The 19,677-nt window shown below is 30.6% G+C and overlaps 1 protein-coding gene across 8 annotated transcripts in view; it reads right to left on the bottom strand.

The window, feature by feature from the left end:
• mmd (mind-meld) overlaps nucleotides 1-19,677 on the bottom strand; it is a gene marked incomplete at its 5' end in the record, with an annotated part of 153,114 nt that overhangs the window by 50,544 nt on the left and 82,893 nt on the right. For 7 of the 8 annotated variants that reach the window (XM_067053174.1, XM_014435115.3, XM_067053173.1 and 4 more), the window contains 2 exon segments: nucleotides 850-1,044; nucleotides 16,933-17,079. In XM_067053174.1, coding sequence (XP_066909275.1) covers nucleotides 850-1,044; nucleotides 16,933-17,079 — 342 coding nt within the window. 8 annotated transcript variants of the gene reach the window in all.

Here is a 19,677-nt window from a genome sequence, read left to right as displayed (position 1 = left end):
CAAGAATAATCCAAAAAATAGGGCCTTCTATTTTTTTTTAATTACGAAATTATATATATTTGTAATGTAATTATTTTATACTTTTACACACGCCACTCCGGTTGTTAGATCCTTGAAGACGTGGAGGAAGTTTTTTTATGACCATGTTGTGTAATTGCAAAAGCGTCGACTCATAATAGTTTTTTTTTTTTTGTTTTTTTTTTAATTTTGGTTACTGCCGGTTTTAGTTGTATATTGGAACAACCAGACTTCGTTACTCCTGACAATGAAATCAAAAAAGTAAAGAAGTACTACGAGAATTTTTCTGAGAACTGGTTTGGCATAGGCAAACTAAAGTGTTTCAGCGTCTTCAAAAAGTTCCAAAGGGAGGTTACGAAGAAAAATAGTAAACTTTCAACTTTGCACTCAGGTGGTTCGCGGATGGCCATTTAACACATATTTTAGTGAGAATTTGTTGTTATAACTTTTCAATAATTTTTTCCCAGGTATTTAAATGCAAATGGAAATGTTTTAACAGGTAAAAGTACAATAAAAGTAAAAATCCACTTTTAAACGACCTGGTTTTGAAATATTTACCAAGTTGGGCCTAGTTTTGGGGAAAGGAGTAGATATGGTGTGCACTTGGTTCAATTTCCGACTTAGCCGTCCACCAACTTTTATGCGTTGGGGACCACAGCTTTAAAATAATGTAATATTTATAAATGAACGAAACCAACTTTTGGGATTACCCTTACATATTCATTGCAATTAAAATAGATTACGGTCCACCCCAAAAGAATGATTGCCAGGACAAAAAGATAATTAAAGAAGGAGAAGAAAGGTCCACAACAAATGTAAGTTGGTACTTACCATTGCTTTGTCGATAACCAGGGCTGTCTCTATGTACTTGGTGGCCTCTAGGACATCCCTCTTCATCCTCCGGTCCGGGGCAAGGCCGGAGATGTGCTTGGGTCGACGGTAGGCGTTCGGCCACTCAAGGTTACCAGAGAGCGCGCACCCTTTGTTGGCCTTCGTTCGTGCCTCGAAGATAACATGTGGGTGTTTCTGTAACAGGTTGTAAGCAGTTTAGGGGAAAGCAAACACTTTAAAACTTATATAAATATAAGAAGATGATCAGGGTTGCGGTAAAAAAAAGAACAAATAGTTTATAACTATTTTAATGTCCGACATTTCGCCCCACTTTGCAGGGCTTCATCAGGGCTAAAAAGATACAAAAAAAAACTACTAAAATAAGGTAATTTAAGCTAGAATAAATATTATGTAAAAATAAAGTGATAAGAAATTATATATATATATAAGGAAGGAAGACATAAAATAGTATCAATATAAAATAAACTTGAAAAAACAATGATAAAAATAAAAAATAATTAACAATGGCAAGAGTAAATTTTTTTTAAAAATACGTAAAATATACAGTTAAAAAAGTACAGGAGACGTACATAAAACAAAAACAATACGGAAAAAAAAGAAGAAAGTAGAGAGTAAATAAACCTCTTTAAAGCATAAATATAAATAAAAATAATAATAATGATATTAAATGATAATAAATGAGCAAAGAACAAATCACCACCTACCTGTTCAAAGCGAAAGGTTGAACAGAAGGAGACAATAAAACGGAAGCGTGGAGGAGTGGGAAGGAGGTGAGCAGCCGATTAACGGCTATATTTCTATTTCTATTTCTAATACGTCGCGTATTCAGGAAGTAGTCACAAAGATATGAAGAAAAATGAAAAATAATAAGAGAAATATACAGAAATATGATAATAATAACAATAATAATTTTCTAATTTAGGAATAACTAAGTAAAATTAGAATGATACATATCGTTACTAATAATACGATTTTATACTGAAGAAAATATAGTTAGGGTAGTGATTACAATATAGGATATAATAACAATGACTGGAAAAGAAGTAACTAATAATAAGTAAAAGCAAATAAAGAGTATTAAAAAAAAATACAAACAAATAAATAAGAAAAATAATTAGACAATGATAACAACCGTAGTTTTTATATATTGTGAAAATAATTATTTATCTACACTGATAATAGTAATAGTAAAGATAACAGGAGTAACATAAATAATATAAAGTGAAATAAGGTAATTTAAAAATCGGAAGTGAAAGTTTACAAAATAAAATAAAAGTACAAGGTGAGATATAAAAAGAAGTACATAAAAAGATTAAAAATAAGTAATAAAGTATAGAAATAAGTTAAAAATTGTGATAGAATGTTGACAATATAGGTGATGATAATGATAAGTGATATTTAAATTTTTTACGGTCAACTATATATACATATATTTACAACTTATAGTTCATAAGTATCTACATTAATAATAGCAAAGAAGTTTAATTATTAAATTGAAGTTAATTTAGAGGAATTGCGTTTCCCGGTATCGGGTTTTCAGGGCATCCATTCAATATGAACAAGAGTGACGTCTCACTGCTCATATCGTATATAAAGGAATGCCTATTAAAAAATTATCTCAATACAACACCTTAACGCATCATCATCAAGCGTTCTGTCTGCCATTGAAAATTTACAATAAATAAAAAATTAATAATAGGTACAAAAATTTACTTCTATTATTTTTCCTGATGACATCAGAATATTTATTGATGACCTACCTCCTGGATGCTGGAGAAATTAAATTAATTATCTAATCTATAATCTTATATTTTTTTCTTTTTCTGATCATAATTACGTATTGCCTATCCAATAAATTTGATAAAATAAACATTATTTGATAAAAGTTGAAGCAAGTTTAAAAATCCTAAATTTATTCTGGAATGGGTCCGCAGAGAAGAAAAAAAAACTTGTTTAACGAAAATGAAATAGGAACATGTGATAAAAAATATAATAATAAAAAATACCTATTTATGCAAGCGTGCATGTTTATTATTTACAAGAATACGGAAGGTTAGTATTAAAGGGGATAGGTGTATAATTGATGTTAAGGAGGAAGCTTTACGAATGGATATGGGTAAAGCCCCATTCCAAAATGGGGTAGTTCAAACGATAAAGGATTTTTCATGGGAGGGAATATATCGTTTGGTTGAGATTTTGTAGGTAACAGGTGGGTGGATAAACGAAGGGTGAGTAGGATTACATAGGAATGTTTTTTTGGTTCTTAAGAATTGAAATAAAAATCTACCTAGAAGGTATCGTCTTCGGATATTACGAAGGAGCCAACTTTACACGTTATAACAAGAGATATAAGAACGACCGGGAGTGCCGAAGATAAATTGAACTATGTGTCAAGTTAATTTTGTTTTGTGATTTACATATATATTTAATACAATTAATTAACATAATAAAGTAAACCTAATTTAATTTTGATATAATTCGGATTTTCTCTACCTACTATTTGAAAAGTTCTTGTTGTTTGTAACGAAGTATTTTTCCATGGTTTAACAGGTACCAATTCTGCCGAAAGCGTGGTTCTCATTTTCATTCCGTTTCTTATCTCCTCTAAAGGAGTGAGGCAAAAATTTCGCTCATTCCTCTTGTTCTTCAGCGGAGAAAATTAAAAGCTGTCGGGAACGCGCTTTAATTAAAGAAGGGTCGATTGGGAATTTCGCTAAGGACGACTAATTGAAAGGAAAAGAAAACCTGCCTTAGCTGCTATATTGAGATCGGCGGCTTTTCCATCTAACGATCAACATTTCACGCAGGACCGACTTCTGTTAATAATTAGCCAACTTATAGAAAATTTCTCTCCTGGAAGACTGAACATTGTGAAAACCATCCACTTGAAATTCCCTAGTAATTCTATTTTTATTGTAATTCTATTTTATGACTTGGATTCTCAACCTCATTCTAAGCAGCCCTGACGAAGGCTAGACATTTCGACTGAAACGTCGGCACAAATGAATAGGTTTTTTAACTTATTTATATTCTTCTCTAACCACACCCCCAACCATCCTCTCTTTATAAAATATATATATAATAAAAGAAAATGAAAAATGATCTTTTTTCTGATACTAAGTCCTCTAAGAATAAAGAAAGTGAACATAAAGGACTGCTCATGGTCAAAATATAATGTTCAAATAATCTTATTGCCTATAGAAATGCTCTATTTAATCAGAAATACAGCCCAAATGCATCGGGTTGCAACAAACTACAGCAATATTTAGTCCATTATTGGATATGTAAACACTAAATATAAATAAATTAAAAACGACTAAATAAGTTAAAGCAAATAAATAGGTTAGTAACAATAAACTTTATTTTTATATGGCATAGCTCGGTTTATATTTTTATTTGATATATGAATATCAGAGATATGAATAAAACACAATTTATTCCAGCTCAAAGAGTGATGTGTATTGTTTGAATATGTATGAAATAAATAAATCGAGAAAAAAAAGGAATGAAATGCATTTTGTGCACACTCAATTATTGGTGAACTCAACGATGAATTATTTTCATTTGCTTTATGAGAGCACTAACTTTTTATCCATTTTTTAAATTATTTTAAGGCATCAACCACTACGGCGTCATAATTGCATTAATTTTCGAAATTTTTATAAGACATTATTTCCTAATTAACTGAACTTAGTAATAGTCCTTATTGCCTTAATTTAATTGAAGTGTATAAATATTGAAAAATGGAAACTTGTGGCAAAATTTTACGATAAAATTTTTTAACCAACTGAGCTTTTTCCAGTGTAGCCTATCGTATATAGTTGCTATGATCTCTCCAACTAGAGCCTTTTAATAAAACTATTTATGCTCCAAGCTGAAAAATCTATAAAATAATTATAAGATTAATTATTTTAATTTATATTTAGTTTCTCAAGTGAGTCAGTTCAAAACTTGTTACACTGATTAGATAATTAATTAAACAGAAAATCTACCTTAGGTTGTAGGGTGAGAAAGTCTCGTCACTTAAATTTTTCGCCAAGTTAAACTCCTTCGAAAGTTTCCATTCCTAACTTAAAAAGAAAATATTTAAAAAAAACCTGGGCGATCATTAGTAAGAAAGTTGGAAATCCCCCGAAGCTGATCAAGTTAATGGCTTCCTTAAGGATTTACCTAGCCATAGCGGAATTTCTTGGCCTAACAGGCCCACGGATGCGGGAGCTTCCCTGCCGGTTGACGAAGTTGCCAACTGAATTAGAAAACTTCGTTTGGGCCGAGCCACACTTTTCCACGACTGACTCGCGACTCAACGACTGTTCTTCCTCTTTCAGACTTTGACGATATTGCTTCGCGGATGTTTCAGAACATCGTTAAAACTTTTTTTTTTTCTTTTGAGGAAAAGAAAACTGCCCGCTATTATGGTAATTCGTCGTTTTCCTGACATAATGTGACGATAAAATCCAGTTATTGAAAGTTTTAAATATTTGAAAAACTGTTTTGTATAAATGGGAATAACGAAAATTTTTACTTTATTTTCCTTTTTGGATCCGCGTCTGTCAACCATACAATTGACAATGAGCAGATGGGTTGACACCAATTAGTCGATTTTTCACTAATTAATGAGGGACGAAAATCAAATTAACAAAGAAAAAATATATTTTAGGATACTATTAGATTCAAGAACAATACTTTAAGTATTTAAATTAAATACATTTAATGAAGAGTTAATAATTGACCGTGGATTAACATGAGAAGATGGTCGGGGTGCAAAGATATACAAATAATAAAATAAGCAACAATGAATTTCAGGCCTTCATCAGGACAAACAACCTTAATTCAGAGCAACATAAATATAGAAATAATTAGAAGATAAATATCGTTTATCTTTTATTAGTATCAACTATTATATTCTTAATTCATTTTTATGCATATTCCAGTTTTTTTATTATTTTATTGTTTCTCTTTGTTGATTTGCTTATCTTTGCTGACCGCACCCCCAACTAAGATCGCCGCCCTACCTGGAATCACCATATCAAAATCAAACTAACTCAAACTTATGCAAGGTTAGCAATGCTATATCCGATCCTAAACAGAAATTCTAAATTAGAACCAGAAACTACTGTTCTTATATTTAAAACAATCCTCAGGCCACTGCTGGTGTACGGCTGTGAAGTCTGGGGAGCGGCATCCTTCACGAAAAGGAAAAAACTACAATCTTTTCAAAATAAAGTCCTAAGAATCGCAGTTAATGCTCCTTGGTTCATAAGAAATAGCCAGTTGCATCGCTAATTACAAATGGAGTCAATAGAGGATCACATCAAAAAACGGTTCCACTCCCAGTTGCCGACAGTTGAAGGAGCAGTGACCTACAACCTGGGAAGCCCACCCTCAACCCGAAGACTGAAGCCCAGACTGCTGCAGGACATTCTTTTATAAATTTTTAATAAATATAAAATTAATTCATAGACACACTACCTCTATTTACATATTATTATTATTCATTTTAGGATTATGATTGACAGTTAGGGGTGTCATTTTTATGACTATACCACCTCATAATTAACTGTTAAAAATATATATATAATATAAGTTATATCAACCATGTGAGGCCCACCAGGCCTATCTGGTATAAAAATAAAATAAAAAAACCCCAACTATTTTCTCAAAAATTAATTATTTCCTTTCTTATTTTGCTATTCTTCAATTCATTTATCCACCAATGTTTATTTATTATTATTATCCATTTTAGTTTTTAATTTTCTTATTTAATTTTCTTTTTATTACTATTTATTTTCTCTTCTTTACATTTAATATGTACAAATTAAAATGGATTAATTGCTTACAGCTTTGATACTTATCATAATTGAGTGTGATAGATGGTTATTCTAATAATCATTTAATAAAAAAATAAGAAAGAAAACATATTCTCTTACATAACAGTAAACAATGTTCTACCAATTCAGCAATCACCAGTTCATGGAGACTAGATCAGATGAATGGAGATCAAAGATAGTATCTCACATCAACAGTCTAATAAATCAATGAAGTTCTTATGACTAGGAGAAAACCGAAGTCAGTACTTTGGTATGAAACTGAACTAGATGAATTTCGATTGAGGAAATACATAAATTTTGGAAAACAGCATAAAGAAGGTTGACAAAAAAGTTTTATTTCATTAAAAAATGGAAATATATATAAAAATTATTTTTTTCTAAAACATTTTTTAAACTATGAGTACATAAATAAACCCAGTAGTTAAAGTATACACACAATTATACAAAAATAAATAAATTAAATGACCAATAACCATATCATCACATCATGTAGGGCATACATAATAGTACATTTAATTTTCTGGATTACATTTACAAATATTAGTGGTGGAATCTAATTTGCATATCAAAACCCGTTGAAATTATTTAACATTCCGGAAAAAAGAAAAAAATATATATAATGGTCTGTTGAATATGAAAACAGAATTAATAAACATTTCCATTACGGTAATTGAATGTGGGATGGGAAATGGGAAAATTTATGATTAAATGGAAAGATTGAAAATTTAATCCAGTACCATTAGGTGATTGGCTTATCGTTCATTCGACTTTCTACTAATCCAAATTAGCCTGTCTAAATATTATTACTATTCCTAAATTAATATTCAACTTCAAAATTACCATATGTGTTTTTATTTCTATTAGAGTTATACTTGAGTGTTTTGTTAAGTCACATGAATCGCAATGAAGGAACAATGTAGTAATAAGCAAGAATATACTCTCAACATATTTGAAAGGAAAATTTAAAAATAAAATTTTTAACTATTGCCAAATTACGGATCCGTTGAATGTATTTAGTTATAGTTTGTTATTTCTTATTACTGAATATTTTGCTGTTCTGTATTGTTTTCCTACTTTTGAGAATCACTCATATCCTTTACTTAGGGTTCAATTGAAGCAAGGTCTATTTAAATGCAAATAGGCGTATGACAATATTATTTTGTGGCGGCTTCAATACGGAACTTTTAAATAGAAGATTAATATTAACACTTTCCTCCAAACATAAACTTCCAATATTTAGCTTTTTGTATAGCTAAAATGTTTAACAACAAGTTATTTTTCATAACTCAAAATTTTAGTAAATTAAATGATCGATTAACTCAGTTACAGATGCTAATTTCAAATTAAAACAAAATATAACAGAAACTAAATAAAATAAAAAAACGGAAAAAAAAGAGTTTTTTTCTACATATATGATTTCTTCGAATTTGAGAAACAGTTAAAGTCTGTTTAAAAACAAATTTACATACAAATAAAAATAAAAATTACAAATGTAGAGTTTTAAATTCCCCTCGCACAATCACTAACCACCTTCAACCAACCTCACAATCACCTCCTTAAGGTTGAGGCGACAGTGGCTTTCAGATTTCTCGCAAATTACAGTGGCAATGGTCAGTAACTTCATTCAAGTCAAAAATATATATAGTTCAAGCGCTCTCACTCATACGCGGCTGGGAGAGAAGTCCTGCTTTGCCTTCCACACAAGGGTGGCAAAGCTTAGTTCATAGTTCCAGAAACTGAATATTGTATAAAGGAGCAAATTTATATTTATTTTATTTTTACGTAAACTTAATTTGCTTTTTCTAGTATATAAATTATTTTGTTATTATGTAGTCAGTTTTATTTTATTATATCGATTAGATTTGTATTCATATATGTATTTGTAATTTTATTCTTTTATTATAATTAATATTTTTTTAAATTTTGTGAGAACTATTGTTATTTACATTTTTTTTGTTATTATTTTTGGATCTATGATGTAAATAATGGTGGATTATATTATTATTATTTTTTAATGAAAACGATATTTCAAAAAAAAAAATTTTAAATGAAATTAAAATTTAAAGCAATTATGAATCAGGCTGTAAATAATGATTAATACTTCAAAATTCTATCTCTTAAAATGATTAAAGTCTTCTTTCTTAAATTTAATAAAATGAAACAGCCATACAAATTTCTGGAAATTTTTATTTCTTGAAAAATTTGTTTTTAGGTTTTCTTCTCCTTATAATTATCAAAATGTGGTGATATGTACCAAGGATGCAAATAATTACGGAATAATCCTGAAGGCGGAAATTATGGGGACGCAGGAAGTCAGGCGGAGGTCGGCCACATCCGCTACCTGCGAAAGGTTCTCCCCCCGGGTTTAAGCACGTTCGGAGGGTAGCTCAATTTTGAAACCGGGTGCCTTCCCCCCCCCCCAATAATCAGTGATATATGAAATGTAGGCAGTGCATAAGTTCAAAAGGGGCAAAGCTGGAGATAACTCAAATATAACAGTTGAAGGTTCGATGCTCAAGCCCAGGAACTAGTTTTGCAACGCTAGGTGTAAGAGAAACCAAAAATCTCTTTAGTTCCAAGAACATGATTGACAAACGAAATCAACCCTTGGGCCTTACATTGTAAATATATAAATTAAAATAAGTATCCGATCACGAACAAATGGAGGTATGTTCCCTAGAGAAGAGAATGAAATTATGACGTAAGAATCCATACACAATGTCACCAAAAAAAGAACTATACGTAATGAATTATTGTTAACGGACATTGAATTAAATTACCTTTTGAGAATTGTTCTGCTTAGTGATGAATGATTTTAAGTTTGGATTTAATATTTTTTCCCCATTCCAGGCTACAATTTATGCAATTGGATACAAATACAGATTCTTAACACCATCTAAAATAACCATAAACAGAAAGGGACTTTTAGATAGTAATTATAGAAAAGATTTCGCTAATATTTATTTATTTTGATGTACAGAATATTTTTAATTATTTATAATAATAATATCTTGGACGAAATGTAATATTAAGCTGTATCCCTGTTTTTTTTTTACGTTTATGAGTGTGGAGAGATATTTATAGCTGTTACCTAAGGAGGTCCAAGAGACCGAGGAGCTTCAAATTTGGCCATTTTTCTATTTTACTTTGGATACTACTTGATCACATGTCTTGCAGTTAATACTATTTGGCAACGCTGGCATTTTTGTGCAGATGCTTTATCCGCCAGATAGCCGTGGATAAGGAGGTAGTGTCCCAGTTTGAGACAACAGCAAATACTACGTCTCTACTAAACTGTCCGAAGCAAGAAGCCCATTTTGTAACTGTTGCTTTCACCACTTTTTCGAAGCCTGTTCGTTCTACAAACTTTACCAATCTTCCCATATAAGTTTTCAAAGAGGATGGAAAATGCCTGCATTGGAAAATGATCTTTCAACATATCCAACCAGTGATCCTCGGTTGCTACCACCGTCTCATTTACAACAATGCCAATATGACTAGGTATCCATACGAAAAGCACCGATCTCCTTGATGTTTTCAGAATGTAAGGAAGATAATGTATCTTTTTGATAAGATGAGCTTTCGAAAATTTTTTTTTTTAGATTTTGAAGATAGCTGAAACACAACTATGAGTGGAACTCAATTCATTACAGATTCATGAGATATATTGCGTATACCTGTGTGTGTTTATACACGAAGAGAGATTGGAAGAACTATGGATCGATAGATAAACGGGAAGCCGGGATGGAATGAGATTGGAGGCGAGTGAAGCGAAGGATAAAATCAGAAAGATCGGGAAATGATGAAGCGGCCCTAACCAGCGAAGCAGTCGTGAAAAATTCCTGTTCCTCATCGGAGGGGAATAAACCTATCCTTCTGGGTCGGTGTAATCCCCCAGGATCGGATCAAGTTTTCATCCTCAGCGACCCAAGTGCTTATATATTGAATCCCGCTTCGCCCTCGTCTTCCATTGCTACTTACAGTCCCGTCCAATTGGCAGCGCTTCTAGGGGCTTAGGTTCCAGCAATGGCCTTGTTTTTATAGAACGTTTGCCGATTATAGAGCCAATCCTAGTGGGGTTTTTCAAGATCAACCCATTCCAACAAAACATAAATAATTAGAAAAATAATAAAATAAAACGTTATGATAATAAATCCTGAGTGGTCGTGGTTAAACGAGGCTTATGGATTTTTTGGAAAAATTCTAAAGTACAAATAATAGGACCTAGTGAGAGAAACTGATTGTTGAAGAAAACGATTAGAGACAAAACTTTAGAAAATGTAATAAATAATATAACATATTTGGCCAATAATAGAGTAAATTCCGGATCGTTTAAATTTAATGGAAGCTCTAATCTATTCAGGATGTGAGTCCTTCGAATTAGTTTCTGAACAACATTGGGTTGTGAATAGAATTAAACAGCATACTAGTTTAAATCATCCATAATTTTATTTAGTATGCTGTACTTAAAAAAAAAAATTACAAGAGGTACTATTCTCGATTTTTTATCAGAAAAATCAAGAATTACTTTGTATTTTCTCGAGTAATAGTTTGGCCGAAATATATTCACAAATGTATTCCTCTCGTTTATTTGGAAAATAAATATTGGTGTTTGAAAAACTGTATCTCGGAAGAAATAAAACGTAGTAAGTTAAATTAGGGTTCAAGAATCACCAAATTTACTTTACTTTAAAAACAGGATTTTTTACCTTACTTTTGGTGGTTCTCAAGATATTGAGCATTGAATAAAAAAAAATCTGGAAATAAGGATGAATAAGCGCTGTTGTGATTTACTTGAAATAATCTATCGGAAAGATAAGAAAGGATAATGAGGAAGTATGTAGGGGTAGGATATTATGGTTCTTGTATAGCAGTCCTGGATGCCAGACTCGATCAAAAGCCTGTTCTACATCAAGAAAGACTCCCGAGCAGTACATTTCGCGCTCCAATGAAAACGAGACAACATCAACCTCAGGATGGCATTGCTGGAGAATCAAAAATAAGCCAAACATTTGATTTTTCTTTGTCTAAAATCAAATGAAGATCTGGGGTTTTGACCTAAAATAGTTCAAAAACTACTTATCGAGGACACTTACAGTTCCTGTTGTACAGCTTTGGTAAAAATTTAATTTTTTTAAAAAGAAAGTGCGTGTAAGCTGTTGAAAAAACAGTCTTCTCCAAAAAACATAATTTTAGAGGATTGTACAGAAATAAAGTAACAAAAGCGGAATTTAATTGGTAAAATTTACTTCTGGAAATGAGAAACAAAATAAAAAATGAAAAAAAATCATTGTAAGTGGGCTTCTAGATATAAACAAAAATGCACTGTACTGCATCTGGCAATGGACACCATATTGCGATAACAATGTTTTCTTTCGAAATTGAGGATGAAATATACCTCTATACAAAATTTTGACAATTTAATATTTTATGTTTTACTTAATTACATATTCAAGCTACTTTTAATATATTAGGAATAAAATTAATAATATACAGTGACCATTTTGAAAAATCTAGAATATTAGGTCTTAAAGCTTTTAGGTGACTCAAAAATTTCTCCGCCATTTTTAAAGTATTTATGAAAATATTGTCTCTTTTTTCGGTTTTATAAATATTTAAAAAAGTAACTTTGGTGACGGAACTCTACGGTTTAAAATTTGTTTTCTGCATAGTGATTTTTTGTTTTTAAATTATATCATACTAGTAGTCATAAATCATAAATTATATCAAACACTAGTAATATTAATGCTATATTTAATATCGAAATTATGAAATATTAAATGAGCCTTATCAAATAAGAAACTTCTAAAAATATATATGCTTATGATCTGTGGCTAATATAAAAGTTATGTTTATTGCAAAATAATATTCGGTTTCCCAAACCCCTTTGAGTGGGATCCTCCAGGATCGGTTAAAGCTGATGTTAGCCTTCTGACAAAGAGTGCCCGAGCCGAACTTTTTCTTGGCAGTCTTTCCACTCTGATGTCTGGGTTGCCAACATCTTTTCTTGATCTGGGCTGACTGCTGAGTGGCTTTCAACTCCACTTGACCATCTATTTTTCCTGGTGTAATTTCTTTTGTAGCTGTTGGCACTACTATTAGTGTTGGCAATGTTACTGTTTATATGCTTGAAGAAAATAGTGTTTTACAAATACAAGATTGATGGAACATTCCACATTAATAACTCAATTATCTCGAATAGCATAGCATTAACTATTCAGACCGAAGACATCACTCTACTATAGTTCAGCATATACTCATTATAGTTAGTTAAATTCTTTTTTTTTTTTTTTTTGCAGTGATGCACCAACTTATTCTACCTGGTAAGTTTTTTTTTAGAATATTGATGTAAGATGTATTCTCTCTATTCGGAATTTAAATGATCTTGAATTTTACAGTATTTTTATTACCTAGAATTAGTGAAACGTAGATTCTTGTTGAGGAGGCCAAGATCCAAATTGGGCTATAGCGCCACCATAGATAGACTGTTGTTGAGCAGTTACTTACTGCTGTTTGAGGGACTCAAGGCTTTGTCTTGCAATAATAACTGTTATACACTACACTTCTACAAGGTTCAGATTATATAAATATTTAGCGGTTTTGTATTTTCCGTATTCACGTTTATTTAAAATATCTAACTACTTTGAAGATTAATAGTTGGTAGGAAGATAGTACGAGATGCGGTCAATAAAAGTACAAAATTGTAAAAAAAAAAAATATTAAATTTTTTTTTACGATTATCGGAATAAGTTCCTACAATAAAATATATAACATTAAGAAACAATTCAGAGTCAGGTTTAGGCATAGGAAAATAAAAACATAATAAGGCTTAGGATGAAGTTATATTCCTTTTAGTGCTACAAAAATATATAGTCTAGGTGGTTCCCACATATTTTAAAAATATTGTTTTTAAATTTGGTGAAGCAAAATTATATAACGATCTGAGAAAGGGAGCTATGTAGATCTAAGGTATTGAAAAAGCAAATTGTTATAAAAGGTATTTGTTATATTTATCTGATTTTTTTTTTTATTGTTTTTATTGTTACATTGTTTCAAATTTGTATAGAATCCTGAACATGGAAGATTTCTCCAAAACGTGGGTAAATTTTATATATTTTAAATAAATATGAATATGGAAAGTAAAAAAGTCACTAAAAATTTATATTATTCAACTTGCTCTTATCAGGAAAAATAAAACAAATTAAAACAAAAACATTTATTTTAGATAAATTTTGATGTTTTATTTGGGACTGGTATTGGTATATAAATAATATATTAAATCCATTTAGCTTCAAAACTCTTTATTAATTTATTCTACATCTCTAATGTTCCAACCAATGGGGATTTATGAAGGAAAATATTAATTTTTAATTTCACAGCTTAACAATTAATGCTAAAATAGTTGCAGAATATTATACCCATTTCTAATATAATGTAGTAAATTAACCTACAGTTGTCATCTATATCATTTAAAATTAGTTACTTCTATAGAAAATTTGATCAGACCAACTTAATTAATTCTAAATGGAAATAATTTATTATAATTGATAAATAAAATTTTATCTTACGAACTGATTTGAACAGGATCTGATCAATGGACCATTGATTCGGTTCTGGAATCGCGCAGCCAAGTTTGCAATATGTGTTTCCTCTTAACTCAATCACGCCAGTCAAAAGGAGGGCGAGGTAAAAGTTCATCAGAGTTTCTTTTCACCTCTCCTCCTCCCCCATCCGACGACGCCAAGACAAGGTATCTTAATGGAATCAGCCGGGGTCTCAGTGTCTTTCGAAGAAATGATCATTTCAATTTGGGAGTTTGAAGCGGCAATCAGCGGTTCATTGAAATACAGCCCAACTCGATCAGCGATGCTAATCGAGTCCTCGCTGCAGGACAATCAAGTTTGCACTATCGATAATTACGGCAGGGCCTAGCCATCAGGGAGGAATTCCGGGTCGAAATGGGATATCCTTAAATATTTCGATTTATTCAAAATCCAGATCTGGGTAAAAAGAGGGCGTTGGAATTCGTGTTTTCATTAGCACTTGGATTTTAAACTGAGCAAAACTTTGTAAAAACATCTCTCATTGATATAATTGATTGAAGACTCAACTATGCTTGATTTTCATTGATAATATATGACGTTATAGGTACTAGAGTCGGCACACAAAAGACCAGAGCAAGCTACAAGATGATTCCTAGGAGAAACTAATTAATTTTCTTTAATTACTTAAGTTGAACATATGTGTACTGATAAGCATAATGAATTCAAGTCCATATTTTTATTTTTTCAGAAGACGAAAAATAAAGTTCACAAAATTCTGTATAAAAACTTATCTGTTAAATACAGTTTTAACCAGGATATTATCATAATATACAATTTTTTGGATAAAAAATTTTTTTGTATAAATATGTTTTTTTTATAGAATATTTTAACATTATTTTTCGTCTCATGAAAAATCAAGTATATCGACTTAAATCCTTTGCATTTATCAGTAAAGATTTATATTAATAAACAGCTTTATTTTTTTATCTAGTTTAAATTAGTACTTAATACAGGTTATCCAAAAACATTGTAAATTCCCAATAAATATACTCAATTATTCAAAAGGGATTTATTATTCACGAATAAAACAATTATTCGTGAATAATAAATCATAATTTTTCTTAAATAATTCAAGACAGGTTGGATTACAATTGAAATAGAAAAAATTTCAATAGAAATCTAGTGAAAAAGTTCCAACTGAATCAAAAAATGTTACAATGGAAATGAAGAAAGTTAGATTTAACATGGAAAAGGTTTCAATTTAAAATTTTAAATATAAGCCACATTTAAAAAAAAAAAAAAAAAAGGCATCAAACACTTCGGGGTCATTATTGCCCTAATTTCCAAAAATTTTATTAGAGATTATTTCCTTAATATCCGACATTTTTAGTACTCCTCATTGTCTTAATATCCGAATTTGTCTTCATTGCAGAATTTAAATGTATAAATATTAAAAAATAGGAACTTGTGGTAAAATTGTATTATATTTTATTAATTACACTATATCACTGCTCATTATGTTTTTAATTAATGATAATAACATTTTATAAATATAAAGGTATTTAATTGGTAAACAGGTAAACACATAAAAAGCCTTTGGAAAAAAATTCAATTATAATAATAGTTTTGCCGGACTCAATATAAATTAATTAATCAACTTATTTTGGATAATTGCATTCAGCGATTATCTTGGCATCCCGAGACAGTACATAGCACATTAATTTTATAAACTTAATAAATAAATTCCAAACTCACTTTCCTGTCTTTTATTACTTTATTTTACCATTAATTTTACCTTAAATTATGCACCATTGTATTTCTAATAAATGTGATGCAACCTCTATATTAGTGTTAAACTTAAAACATGTTATTGTAAGTACAGGTGATTGCTACCTAATGTTCTTGTAACCTCTTTGGATTGTTGAGAGAGAAGGCAATAGACGGTTAACCTTAACTGCTATCTATCTGTGCACAGTGTATAAGATTACTCAGTCTCCATCTCCTACCTACAGCTTAACATCATCTATATCATTATTATATCAACATCTCTGTACCCGTCTTCTTCATCTTCAATATCTTCATCAAGTGCACCCACTGCTAATTATTCTGATAATCAACCTACAGTCAGCTCACAGTCTGCACGTCAAGTATTACACCTCTGCTACGTTCACTTTATATTGTTCATTTAGTTCCATATTTGTAATAATAGTCATTAAACTTTATTAATTTATTTCACCAAGTAACTTGAAATTTATCTTGATTTATCATAATGTTTTTAATTTATTAATGAGCTCATGAGCTCTATAGGTTAGGATTTTTTTTGTAGAAGTTTTCCTTTATTTAATTTTGTTCTCATTATTTCTATTGTTATTTTAAAGTAACTTTTATCTTATTATTACCTTTATTTTGTTAAATATTGTTTGTTTACCCTAGAACTTTTTTTGTTCATTGTCCAAATGATTTATATTTATATTGTAATTTTCAATTATATTCCTCATTGATCTAAAAAACTACACAGATACATCCGTCAAATCAACATCTTCATATCTGGGCATAGTACAAGGGATTCCTGGGACAACCAGGCTGTGGATTCAACACATAGGTTTGAATATTGACTTACATTTTTTTTTAGGAATAGAATGATTAGGTAAACATACAGAAAAAAAATTAATGTAAAATGTACTCACGGAGAGATCTCCTCCGTAGAAGGGGTGGATGACGAATGTCTCGTTGCCGACGTGGATGACACCGGAAACTCCATTGCAGGTGTGGAAGGCAGCGGTGGCTCCTGGGTAGTCCTTCACAGTCCCGTGATAGTAGCAGTGTTCGATCTCCTTAACAAAGATACATTTATTATTTGATTACAGATTACTGTTATTATTACAATCATAAAGACAACGAAATTACAGCTCATTGAAAATAATAATGTAATTTAAAAAAAAAAAACCAGTAAAGTTTATAGATTACTAAGAATCAGTGATTTTCATTAAAGGAATTATAACTATATCGATGTTAACATTTCTCTATGGATCATGAATTAAAATGGATGGTATTACATTATAAGAATTATTGTTTGAAGATTTTGTATTGTACTGATTGAGTGCGAATAATAGTTATCTGAAGCCCCAAAACGCAATTGCATATTATCAAATAATTCTAATAGTCGTTATGTATAAGAGATATATCGAAAAAAAATGGGATTTTGAGCGTTTGTCAATTAAATAATTATGTTGTGATATCATAATTATTCGAATAGAAAAATATAACATTTTCCTAAAATTAAAATTACTATTTAGAAGCATACTAAATTCGAATAATAATTTGCATTATCACATTCGGCGCAGAAATGATCTCCACCCTTAAAGAAATAAAAAATATATCATTGTTTGGGGAAAATATCCCCCCTCACATTTGAGTAGAACTCAGGATGAGTGTGAAAATGCTGTCATCTGGTGGGAGAAGAGAGAAGTAGGCTAGGTGCCACTTGAGAGTGAAGTGGTATCACAAACAAGTGAACACAGGCTACCTTGGGCAACTGGTAGTCAACTATTTCTCAGGATGAGGGAATAGTTTAATCAAAACCACCGGGCAGGGAACGAAACCAGGATGAAGGAACTAAAGAACACAGCAGAAGAACAAGTCCTCACTATAAATCAACAACAAGTAATTGTAATCTATCAAAATTAAAAGCTAACACAATAATACCAATCGTAATCATCTTTGGCAAACTATAATCTATTGTCATTAATCATTAATAATAGAGACATTTTATTTGTTTATAATAGTTATAATTTATAAATACAGTCCACTTCATTATTTAAACCAACCATACCAGCATATAGAAATTAGTTTGGGTAATATCCCCCAACTTTACGGGGAATATCGAAATTAAACAACCATTCTGTTCTAAATCTATTAATTTTACAAAAGTTATAGTAGTATCCTGTTTTTTCTAATTTCTCTGTCCTGATTACAGCAGAAAGAAATATATGCCCAATCATTTATAATATTTTAATTATTCTTTTTTAGTTTTTATACTATGTTAGTTGGATAGCACCGAGGCAATGGAAAACACGCCTTTATCGTGTACGTGGGAATTTAAAAATATTTTTCTTGAAAACCATTCAAAATCGTATATATATGACGAATGAGGTATCAAATAAAAGAGAATTTCATGGAGAAGTGATCTCAAAACCTAAATTCTCACTGGAACTTTAGTGAAATTCATTAAAAAATGTGAAATGTTTCAGAACTCTGGTAGAGGTGTAAAATCTAAGTAAGCTCCTACGACCCCTATGATCATTATCTGTTAATATAGGACAGAATATAAAATTACATAATGAAATAATAAAAAACTGGAATTCTTTCGAAATGTATCTGGGATGACGCGTTGGTTTAGCAAATATCCTCAATGTACTAGGGTGGGTCTTGAAATAAGTCTTTTATCGGGTGATTTGACTTCTTTGATTTAAAAAAAAATTACAATTTTGTAAAAAAACAACATATTTTCGAGAACTTCAGAAATATAGCCTTGTAGTTTTGTTTTTGATATTGAATTATTAAATGTTTTTATAAAGCAATGTGTTCTGGAGGATATGAGAGTGAGGTACAGGTTCAATTATTGCTATGAAGGCACTAATCGCGTAGAGGGGGACCCCGGTAATCAAGTGCTAATATCCTGGAGAGGTGCTAAACGGAAAATGGATGAGGTGAGCTCCTGGCTATGACGGATCGCCCCCTCCCCCCAACCTCTTTCTCCAACTTTCCATTTCCTATCCATTATTCATAACCATACCTCTCTTTCCTATACAGTTCGTTTCCAGGTCCAGGCCGATTGCCAGGTAGTTATGTAGTAACTAGTAAAAGCGGGCTTCCTATAACTCAGGTATATAACTTCCCAAAGATTCTAGATGGACTATTGTATGGGGAACGGAAACGAACTCCAAGTCTATAACATTCACTGCCGGTTAAAAGTTTAGTAGTCCTGTTGTCTAAAAAAATGTACCAATATAATAGATGCACATTTTCTATATGATCTATATGTTTATCTGAATTTTCTTATTCCGTAACTATTGAGCAATAAAATATTACGTATTCACTCCATTTTACCTAGCATTGTAAATTAGTTGGTCAAATTTTGTTAATTTGAAATAAATTAACTGTTAAATGAAATAAATAAAAAATGTTAAACAAAAAGTCAAAACAATTTTAACATCGTTTTTTTTAGTACCTAATTATTATTTTATCAAAATCTCTATATATAAAAAATTTAAATATGATATATTACAAGATTAAGAACCTAATTTAACGTTTAATCAAATAAGTAAATAAAAAAATTCTGATAGATTTATTTATTGATAGATATTACAATCTGCCACACAGTTGTGGGCAATAGGTAATATTGATAAATGATCTCATACATACTAAAATAA

The sequence above is a fragment of the Halyomorpha halys genome, unplaced genomic scaffold, assembly GCF_000696795.3.
Source record: "Halyomorpha halys isolate HHAL.00 unplaced genomic scaffold, Hhal_1.1 Scaffold1519.1, whole genome shotgun sequence".
In the NCBI taxonomy this organism is placed as follows: domain Eukaryota; kingdom Metazoa; phylum Arthropoda; class Insecta; order Hemiptera; family Pentatomidae; genus Halyomorpha; species Halyomorpha halys.
The sequence above is the reverse complement of the archived record's forward strand: the minus strand, read 5'-3'. Positions and strand labels throughout refer to the sequence as shown.